The sequence below is a fragment of the Bidens hawaiensis genome, unplaced genomic scaffold (genome assembly GCF_021521415.1).
Source record: "Bidens hawaiensis isolate Kalapana, Puna unplaced genomic scaffold, B.hawaiensis_p1.1 tig00040708_1, whole genome shotgun sequence".
Classification (NCBI taxonomy): domain Eukaryota; kingdom Viridiplantae; phylum Streptophyta; class Magnoliopsida; order Asterales; family Asteraceae; genus Bidens; species Bidens hawaiensis.
The window spans coordinates 93337-105278 of record NW_027497204.1 but is presented as its reverse complement, the minus strand read 5'-3'; the positions used below and the strand labels follow the sequence as shown (position 1 = coordinate 105278).

General features: G+C 33.0%; 1 protein-coding gene across 1 annotated transcript; it reads right to left on the bottom strand.

Moving 5' to 3' along the window:
• Positions 1-3273: 3273 nt before the first annotated feature.
• On the bottom strand, positions 3274-8592 carry LOC143592360 (cytochrome P450 81F3-like). The gene is made up of 2 exons (XM_077072295.1): positions 7578-8592; positions 3274-3890 (listed from the first exon to the last, which is right to left on the bottom strand). The coding sequence occupies exons 1-2, from the start codon at positions 8421-8423 to the stop codon at positions 3282-3284; spliced, it is 1455 nt and encodes a 484-aa protein (XP_076928410.1). The 5' UTR covers positions 8424-8592; the 3' UTR covers positions 3274-3281.
• Between the last annotated feature and the right edge of the window lie 3350 nt (positions 8593-11942).

Genomic DNA, 11942 nt, shown 5'->3' with positions numbered 1-11942 from the left:
ATTGTGAGAACGTGACGTTTTGCATAAACGGAAGCTCATAAAAACAAATCGCCTTATTTATATATCACTACATATATTCCTATGATTTAAGGTTGGTTATTTTTCCCATTTTCTTTGAACTCTTTTGGGGATGTTCTAAGCTATGGTCATAACTTACTATTTTTAGAGAATATTTATAAGTAGCTTGCTTGAGGACAGGTAAGGTTCAAGTGTGGGGATGTTTGATGTATATAAAATTATACATCTTTTTAGCATCAAATAATCTCTAAAAACTGCAACTTCTATCAAATAATATAGTTTAAATAGCTACTTATCATGTTAAAATGTATTTTCAGGTAAACCCAAGCCTCAAACGAACAAACATACGAAAATCCAAAGAAAAATCAAAGAAAACCCAAGAAAACACTGAAACACGCCCTCATGCTTCATGGAACACGCCCCCATGCTTTCCTGCGCAAGAAAAGACAAAATACTGGACAGCTGGACACGGGGTAGTGCCCTAGTAAGCACGGGGCCGTGGTCACCATTCAGAAAAGACAAAAGAAATATAACAAGACACCCAAAAACAATGGGTCGTTCCACATGAAGCACGCCCCCGTGGTTAGTCATCATGCACGATCTGACAGAACATTAAATGCGACTAGACACCTGGACACAGGGGCGTGCCTCCCTCTACACGGGGTCGTGCCTGATCCTCCAGACTGCCTATAAATAGAGGAGCATGTTCCACTCATTTGGTGTGCCTGAAGAAAACTTCTATACATGTTTCTCTTATAAAAACACACACTTTACACTCATATTGAAGGTCTTGTGTAGAATTTGAAGGCTTGGAGGTTTTCATCACCATCATCCATCACCATTAAATAAGGAGGATTCATCCACATTTGGTTAGATTGTTCTAGTTTAATCATGTGTTTGTTTTCTTCATCTCTTTTGATGTTCATAACCATGCTCATTTTGAGCTAAACTCCATTATCATCTAATTTCTATGAAGAAGCTTTGTTTTACATGATGATTATATTAAACATGTGATTTAGTTTGGTAAAGTACATGGTTATTTTGCAATTATCCTTTGATGAAAAATGTTTTATCACTTTAACTCAATACATCGAGATTGATGATTAACAATCATTCATGATTCACTCATGTTCTTGGATACTAGAAATGGTAAAAAGAATACCTTGATAACTTATTCAAGATAAAACATGGATCCTTATATTGTACTTAGAAATGATGAGATATAAGCTATTATCTATTTCTCTAGTTTTGGTAATTCTAAAATAGCATTGTTAACACGATTGCTTAGGTTATCATGCTAGTTAAAGAAATCATATGTTAATGAAATGTGTAATTATAACATAATTAAATCAACCAAGGGGAGGTTGTGTGAGTTAACTACAATCACCCGAAGTTGTTAGAATTGGTATTTGAGAAATCGAAGTCAGTCCTAATCTTTCTACTTTACTAAACTACTTGCCTACTTAAACTGACATTCTCGTGGTAGCATGAGATTAAGCAAGGATGGACGTGAAAATATGCATGCTACTTTCTTTTATGTCATAGAATATTTCCACTTAGAAATGTGGGACTATTCTATCATATATTATTAAGGCAAGTTTATCACATGTTTACTTATTAATCATCAAGGAAGAATAGTGTGGATTCTTAATTTTAGATGGTAACCTTCATATAATTGATTTACTAATTTAGAATTTCTCTTCTTGTAACATATATATTATATATAAGTATTTTTATGAAAGTTTAAAAATCAACTCCAAAATGATTAAACTCTCCGATTGAAGTGAAACGAAGATTCATTATTAGAAACATTTGTGTCAACGGATCGATACTTGGTTCTTACTCTATTCTACATATATGATAGGTACACTTGCCTATTTTGTGTGTGTTTAGTCTTAGTAGAAATCACTTTTATAAATTTATAGCATAATCTTGTGCAAAAGCTAAAATCCCATTCCAACTATTTTTTAACCACACCGCACGCACACATCAAGCATACCCCAAGCCCAAAACCATCGAACATCGACCAAACAACTATGCATTTACTTTGTCGACAACAATAATCATACCCCTCCCCTCTCGTATTTGGTTTATAGACATTTCCTAAACTCTCCCCCATGGAGGAATTCAATGGTAAAGTGGTTAGGGTAATTCCCTCAAACCGAATTGTACATAAAAAACCAAAAAAAAATGTTTATTTAATTAATGCATAATAGTTAGGGTTTTGAGATTAACATATCATAGCGAACATCTTGGTCGAAATCAACATTAGGAGGTCCTATATCCCACATTTCCATGTTTTCTCAAGAAATCGATACACTAAATCGCCTGTGTGTTCTTCAAATCGTGGTGTTGTTCTTGATTCGTCGAACTCTAGGGTTGTAGATGGCTAAACGATATTGATTACATCTAAAAAGACTATTATAACCCTCACGTAATGTCTAAAAAGACATTTATGACCCTCACGTAAGGGAAACGTGATAATGAAAAAGGGGGCATACTTATTGGCTAATGTCAAAAATTTGATGACTAAATTGACAATATTTCAAATTTTGGACTGAAGTGGCAAAAGTATCAAACCACATGGACGAAAATGACCATTATTTAAAAATAAAAAGGAGAAACACAAAAATACCCTTAAACTAATGGCATAGTTGGATGTCGTTAGACGGGGGACGTAATTGTCTAACGTTTAAATCTATGAGGATTAAATTGACAAAATTTCAAACTTTTGACTGAAGTGGTAAAAGTAGCAAACAACAATGACGAAAATGGTCATTAACTCTTTTGGTTGTTTACATACAATTTTTTTCTCAAACTGTTCTAATCTAAGAAAGTTCCAACAGCTAGTTGGGTGATATCAACGACTGGGTCACACTTTTTCATGAAGGCATTAGGGGGAAGGGGTACTCATGGATATTACCCATGCACCGGTTAATCATGTACCACTGCCTCAATTCTACCATTAGTTACCCACAAACCACAAAATTATTGGCAAAACCTACCCACAAGCACCCTAGAACTTTATTAATTCATTTTAATTCTTCAATGGTCAACAATAAATTAATTTTGTTTGACAAACATTTGTCATAAAATGAAGCCATGCACCTTACCCACATAAGATGAGGTGGCGTTAAGTTAATGCCCTACCCATATGGGGGGCCTCATCTCTTCCAAATACCCTTACATCTAACAGTAGCAACACAGGATTAAATGTTAAGAATTGAAAACATATATTCTCAAAGAAATAGTAAGGCCAAACTCTAAATAATTGTTGACATCATGTTTGAACGAGCTTTGCAAATGGCTTGTAACGGCTCTAATTTCGCCATGGACAAGCCGTAAAAAGCAGTCATGTCGATCTCTTCAATGCTTACCTTCTCCCACTCGAATGCTTGAATCAAGGTTCCCAAAGCCAACCCAAGGACACAATACCCTAAATTGGTTCCAGGGCATCCACGTCTACCAACACCAAACGCGAGCATTTTGTATTTATCCTCGTCTCTTCTATCAAATCTTTCGGGCATAAACTTTTCAGGTTCATCCCACAAAATAGGGTCCCTCTGAATAGCCCATGCATTAACCATCAACATTGTTCCACGAGGTACCGAATAGCCACCAATTGTGATATCTTGGAAAGCTTCGCTTGGAAGTAGTAAGGGAAGAGTTGGATATAAACGTAGACTCTCATTTATAACGTTTTGAAGGTAACTTAATTTACCCAAATCGCTTTCTTGTAACAAACGGTCAGAGCCAACATGAGTGTTGATTTCGTTCTTGATCGTTTGCATAGCATTCGGATTGTTAAGCAACACCGTCATAGACCATTCAAGTGTTAAGTAAGGCGTTTCTGTACCCGCAATCAACATAATCTGAATATGTTAAGACACAAAGGTGGTTAACATCCTATTTAAATATTCCGACATGTAAGTAGATAGTAAGATGTGTGAGTTCTTTTAGCTTTAAATTGAGTGACATTTAATTATGTATAAATAATGAGATTGTATATCTTAAAAAAGAAAACAAATATATACAATGAGAGTAAACTGCTTATACAGTTATACATAATAAAATATATATAGACCACTCCATCTTGAACGTAAATCTAAAAGTCAGACTAATTAAACAAGATTGACAATATAGGTATATATTTAAAAAGATTTGACAATATAGTTCAAAAAGTCAGGCTGAAGAAACAAGAACCAATGTTTAGATATTTATTTAAAAATGAGTTAACCCAATCTAATTTTAATGCTAAATATTCAAAAAAATTTAATAAAAAAATATGATAGTCTTTAAGGGTATCCTTTGAGACGGAACACCGCTCTCACAAGCGATAAGGGGGGATTGTCTTGTGTCGCCGGCAAACCTTTAAAGAATATTATTATATTGTGTTGTGTGTGGTATATATATATATAGAGAAAAGGGCTCAAATAAGAATAAGTAGTTTCTTAAGAATGGTAAAACCAACAAATTTTTGACATTTGGCATTACAAATTATTGTGAAAGAACAATTTTAGGAAACTATGTAGGTTATAATGATGAAAGAATAATTTTAGAAAACTATGTCGGTTATTGGTAATTTTAAATCTCAACCATTGATTAACATGATCAAATGGTTATGATTTATTCCTAGTCTTCCTAGGAAACTACTTATTTTTAGGATAACCCTCCCATATATATATATATATAGGGGAAGGTTCATGTACATTTTAGTCTTAACATAAGAACGTAGGAAATAATACCAATTTATAAAAAAAATAAGAACGTAAGAAACTATACCAACTACAATACCAATCTAAATAAACAATGATTTATAATAACAAAGAAAAGAACCTAAAAATTACAACAAAAGAATCAAAATTAAGAACAAAATAATAACAGCAAATACCAACAAATACTTATAACAACAAAAGAAAACATCTAATAATAACAACAAAATATAAATCAGTAAATACTTATAACGTCTCATAATCGAAAATTAGCAAATACGAACAAAAAATAACAACAAACACCTGTAAAAATAAACATAATAATAACAGCAAATTGGTTCTCACCATTTTCATGTTAAAAATAAAATGTATTTGATCCTGTTTATATATATATATATATATATATTGTGGTAGAAAACCACTACACAACTAAAACAGAAACCCACCATTTGTTGATTGGACGTCACATGACACATATCGTCCCATTTTATAGACCCTCCACTACACATAGCCTAATAAATTGACTAGTTTCTATTTAAAAAAAGAAAAAGATCTTTCATTTTACAATGATATAACTTACATGATATGTTTTGACAATACCAATTACCTATCGAAATATAAACGTTGTCTAAAAAAACATAAATCTAAGACTTTCTTTTAAGCATTACGTTTTCAGGGTAACTTCTCAGAAGTACGTACTTGGAAACATGATAGTATATACCTTTATTCAATACTTGAGGCCGGATTTTATTTTAAAATTTTAAAGCAGTTATCTTTATTACCAATGAAATGAAGTTTGGATTGTTATGCCTACAAGGCCAAACGTAGTGGGCTACAATTGAGGGCGATGAGGGGCGACGAGGGGCGCAAACACCGCCCCCGGGATGATATTTGGGCGATTAGGGGGCGGGGGCGGGGTTAGATTGTCGCCGTGTTTGTGTAAAAATAATAATATAATATTATTATGACCGTTAATCAACGGTCAAATATAAAAAAAAATTATTTAATTTAAACAATATATATATATATATATATATATATAAACATACACCTTTCTTCTTCATTTTATATCCATTTCATACTCAAATTCTTCAAAAAATTTAGCAAAATGAATCCTACAAACAACCCGAACCAACCGACACTCGTGGAAGTCGCCGCTACCATGAGAGAAATCATCAAAAAACAAAAAAATGTGTCGAGGAACTCAACGATGTCATGAACGAAACCAACAAACAACACGAAAAGATTGACCAAATGTTGGAATTGCGGGAATTGAGTGAAAAATACGAATCCCTCAAAGCGGCCGGGTCACACGAAGAGGCCGCATTATTGCAACGACAACGAATTGAAAAAATGCGCAAATATTATGGATATTAGTATGTTATTTAGTTATGTTTTTTAATATTTTTAGTTATGTATTTTTTTTAATTTTAATGCATTATTAGTTATGTTTTTTAATTTTTTTTGTATTTCTTTTTAATTTTAATGCATTTTTATTTAATTATTTAAATAAATTGGTTTTTATTTAATTAGTTTAGTTATAAAAAGAAAATAATAAAAAAACACACCGTGGGCCCAACTTGTAGCCCATATACCGTTACACCCTAAAAACAAATTTCCACTCCATGCTGACTGGACGCCACGTGTCACAATTCGCCCCTAATTGTAGCCTTTCCACTACACATGGCCTAAGTGTGTAAGCTTTTTCAAAAGTATAACATGCATATGGGTAAGTACTAGGCTTTCAAACGATTTCAAGTGAGGATCAAACGCTTTATCATTATTTTTTTTAAGTAAACCATATTTTTCACCACATCAAATGATGAAGAGTGTTTTTTATTATAATTACTATTAGTTTGCATTTTATATTGTATAAAATTTAAACTAAATACATAACATACATACTAATTATATATTATTATTTAGTATTTAAATTATCTAAATATATTAATATATAGCATAAATTATATAATATAAAATTGTACAAATATTATATAACATAATAAATTATTTAATACTATATAATATTATGTGATGTTTATAGAGTGTTATTTATTATTAGATGATGTTATTAATAAACATTATAACATAAATATTTATATAATTCTAAATAATATAGCAATTATTTAATAATACATATTATTTTGTAGTATATACTATTACATAATATGTGTTTGAATATATTACAAATGAAATTAACGTGTTAATTATGATAATCAAATAGAGTAATTATATATACAAATAAAGTAATTATGTAATTATATCAAAGAGTAATTATGTAATTACTGTGTGATGTAATTACGTAATTACTCTATTTGTATATATATAAATACTCTACTTAATTCTCACAATTAGCACGCTAATTTTATTTGTACGTTAACTTTTCCCTCCATAATATAATTTAATTATAAATATAATAAAAGATCATTATTGATACATTAACTATAGTAACGTTAGGAAACTAAATAATGTTATAGCATATAATATTATCAAGATATCTATATAATAAACATTTACATTAATTAAATAATGTTATAACATATAATGAAATAAATATAATAAAAAATATTAAATAACTTATAACATATATATAATACTTTATATCTTTAAATAATTTTACATAATATTATCAAGATATTGTAATAAAGTATAAATGAAACTGTAATCTTTTATATAATGTTGGATAATATTATATTAATACTTGTTATTAAATCTATTAAAAAACACTCGAAAGTGTGATTTTACGTAAACGATTTTAAAAAGGTGATCTACTATGTGCTGTTTGGTCTTTTCTAAATTTTCTTGCTATTAACTTTTTGATGTGTTTCAAATCGTCAAAAATATTACAAAACTAGAAAGAAGCTCAGGTCTTTTATGATGTGATTTACCAGACTCGCCGCTCCCTGCACGCAGACGTTCATCTATAACCTCATCAAGAAACTTATCTACCCTCTTCATTAAACCAGTCATCCTCTTCTCAACACCACCAACTCCTAGCCACCCTAAAACCGGCACAAAATCTCCAATATTTTGTGTATGCAAGAGCTTAAACAACTCATCCATCATGTCCCGAAATTCGGACGCTTGCTTTAGATCGCCGATATTAATCTGATCTCCATGGTACCTCTTTCCCATAATTGCCATTGTTGTTATGTTATTCAAAAGGTCTCTAAACCAACACTTAAGATCTATTTTGTTTGATGATTTATTAATAATTTGCTTACACATGAGTTTAACTTCATGTTCACGCAAATGTGTGGTGGCATCGAGCCGAGTGGCTGATAAGAGCTCTGAAGCAGCCACCCGACGTAAAGCACGCCAAAGGTGGCTATACGGGGCTGCACCCATGGTGGTGTAATCATAATTGAAGTGTTTAGCCGAAGGTGTTAATGGTCGATTGGCTAACGCTATGTCGTTTGTTTTGGTAAAGCATTCTTTGACGAGGGACGGAGAGGTGATGATTACTGCCCTTCGGACACCGAAGCGAAGCATCATCAGAGGACCATATTTTTGAGAGAGGGTAAGTAGTGTTTCATGAAGGGGTTGCTTAAGTAGGTAAAGGTGACCGAGAATAGGAAGTGATGGAGGGCTTGGGGGTACGTTAATAAGGTTTGATTTGGTTCTTTTTAGGGTGATCATATAGATGATTATAATAATGGAGAGAATGAAAATGAAGACATTTGTTTCCACCATTTTTTTTAAATATTTAGTGATGTCTTCAACTATGATGTTTCATATTTATATCGAAAAACTTCCTTAGGAATGAAAAAAATGTTATTTTAATTTCATGAGTAATTATTTAATATTTAATGTATGTTTTGACGTCTGTGAGAGTACACTGATTTATTCAATTATTTAACCATTATATTTGGTAACGGAAATGCCGGTTAACTGACTAAGGAAATTGAAATTTCAAATACGTTTTTATTTCTTTTTGGTAAAGTTTTAATGTCAATGCATTCACAAAGTCAATGATCATTAAATTTTCTATACTATATTGGAATTGTGTAACACCTACATCTTTCACGTTATGTCTAATACTCTAATTTACATCAATGACATGTGATATGCCATTCTGTTCTAATTATATTTCAATCTCCAAATGCCCATCTTTCACCCCAATCTATATATATTAACCATCTTATTTTATTTATGTAACTAAATTAATTTGAATTACTTTCAAATAAAAAAGAATATAACATTCAATACGTACAAATTAAAAGTTGCAACATTAAAAATTAAGAAAAAAAGAATGAGATTAAAAATAAAAACTAAATGGAAGATTAAAAATTATTTAACTCACTGAGTTGCGGCGAGTCGGTATTCTAAATATGCACAATAAAATTAAATGGCAGAGCCAAATGCGCTTCTCAGTTATGCAGCGCACTAATGAAATGGGTAATTTCGAGTAGGCGTGTTTATTTGTACGTATGCCATCTCTGCTCGATTACTCTTAGGTTCAGACCTAAGAAGGTATAGATGAATAACATTCGATCATAAATAAAAAAACGGTCGAACTTGTTAATGCAGATGATTGACTTGTAAACAACCCAAGTTGTACAGGGCTAATTTTAGCTTGGTAGAGGATGTTGAGTCGGGCCGACTTAGCTTGTGCACTTTCAAGCGTGAGCCCGTACAGACTCTAGCTGGTGAACAACCCCAATTACTTAAGAGGGGGATTTCATTACAACTTTAAAACTATACCTGACAGGTCAAGCGGGTTGGTGTAACAGTTCAAGATGGGTTTGGTTCAATATAGGTCATGACGGTTCTACTTGGAACAAATTTTGGCAAAGATGGAAACGGATCAAGAGGGTCATTTATAGCATGGTCAATTTGGTTCGGGTAATAATGGGTTTCAAACATAATGATGAATTCTAAAATTATTTCAAGAGAGAAATTGGTTCTGCCAAATGAATTAACAAGTTCTATGGTTAGAAGCAAATAATACCAGTATGGTAGTATATTCTCTGACTCCTAACATACTAAAAAGAGAAATGCACTTAATTGAAAAGGATACAAGTTTATTTGCAAGCCAATTAGCAGACAAGTTTTTTTTGGCATTGTTCATACTCTTAATTGAAAAGGAGTTTTCCATGCATCATTGTAACAACAAAAGTGCAGCCTGATGTAGTTAAAAGTTTGAAGATGTTGTCCGTTTATGGTTGTTGATCAAAGAGCATGTCTTATGATAGGGTGCCTTTGACGACACAAGATATAAGCTGGTCGGGAATTAGGCCTAGTGATTTAGATAAGTATAAGGCACCTGAACTTTTTAAGTAGATATCAAGTCCTGATACAAAACATCTATTTATCAACAAGTAGCAACAATAATTTGTAACTATTACAATCTGCATTATTATGCAATTATGTCATTTCAACATGAAATCCTGCAAATTTTGTGTATCTCAATATGGTAATTGTTCAGGGAATATATGGAACATTAATAAAAGGAAGATTTGTCAGGGACATGAAAGATGTACTGAGTACTTGTTGGGTTAATCGGGTTCGTTTACGGGTCACAGGTCAGCATTAGAAGTGGCAAATGGGTTGGGTCGGGTCGAACGAGTCATGGGTTGAAATGAGTCATGGGTCAAAACGAGTTTGGGTCAGAATGAGTTTGGGTCAGAACGGGTCAATTAAAAAAAGGGTTGTTTTGGTTTGGGTCGGAATAGGTTAGGGTCGAGCCTGGTTTTGAGTTTTTGTTTTTTTTTTATGAACAAGAATAATAGCGGAAACATTTTGGTTTTTTTAGATTTTTTGTTTTTTATTTATATTTGAAGTTATGATTTTTTTTTATTTTTTTTGAATTGTTTTAGGGGTTTTCTATTAAGATCAAAAACCCTCAAAAAATATTCAAAGATAATAATAAAAAAAGCTATATCAATCAATCAATCATACCCAGTAAAATCCCACCGACAGCAAAGCTATAAGTAGGGTCTGGGGAGGGTGGGATGTAGGCACACTGTACCTCTATCCAAAGGAATAAAGAGGTGGCTTCCAGAGAGACCCTCGGCTCTAAGTACATGTGTATGAAGCAAAATAAAGGAAATCAAAGTTTAACAGTTATATAAAAACTACTACTAATTATAATAATATTAATAATAAGATCACAGTTTAACAGCTATATAAAAGCTAATAATAATTATAATAATAATAATAATATATGTAAGGGAAATACCATTATGGTATGTGACCTAAATAAGTTAAGTCTAAGCCCTAAGGTATTCAATTCTCTCTAAAAATCCTTAACTTTAATTCTACTTCTCCACGAATTCCTATCCTCAACCATGTCCTCGGAGAGGTTTAGGTCTATCAAATCATGCCTAATCCTCTCATCCCAAGTCAATTTCGGTCGTCCTCTACCCCTCCTCCCCTCTATAGTAATGTTTTCTACGTATCTAACAGGATTCGTCGTCTGTCTTCTCTTTACATGTCCAAACCATCTCAATCTCCACTCTCTTATCTTGTCTGCTATGTTCGCCACCCCTAATCTCTCGCGAAACACAACGTTTCTTATTCGGTCTAGCCTAGTGTGCCCACACATCCAACGTAGCATTCTCATTTCTGCTACCTCCATCTTCCGCACTTGTGCCTTCTTGATGGCCCAACAATCTGTTCCATATAGCATTGCAGGTCTAACTGCCACCCTATAGAATTTTCCCTTTAGTTTAGTCGAGAAACTCTTGTCGCACAATATACCTGTGGCTGCTTTCCATCTACACCATCCTACCTGAACTCGGTGGGTCACATCACTGTCTAATTCCCCATCGCTCTGTACAAATGATCCTAAATACTTGAACTTCGTTACCTGCGGGACCACCTGACCTTCAATTGTGATCTGTGCGTCTTCATTGTCGTTTATCCCACCAAAATCACAGTGGAGGTACTCCGTCTTAGATCGGCTAATCTTTAAACCTTTTGTCTCTAAGGTTGTTCGCCACTCCTCAAGCCTCATGTTTAGATCTTGTTTTTTCTCAGCAAGTAACACAATATCGTCTGCGAACATCATGCACCACGGGAGAGTCCCCTGAATCGACTTTGACAACTCATCCAAGACTACTGCAAAAAGAAACGGGCTCAACGCTGACCCCTGGTGAAGACCTACCTCTACAGGAAAGAAATCAGTATCCCCCACTGGCGCACGGACACTTGTTTCACTCCAGGTATACATATCCATAATTATCTCTATGTATTTCCTGGGCACTCTTC

Coding starts and splice junctions, on each gene's coding strand:
- LOC143592360 (XM_077072295.1), bottom strand. CDS start 8,423: ATGGTGGAAACAAATGTCTTCATTTTCATTCTCTCCATTATTATAATC. Junction 3,891..7,577: donor CTGAGCTTCTTTCTAGTTTT/GTAATATTTTTG, acceptor TAACATATTCAG/ATTATGTTGATTGCGGGTAC.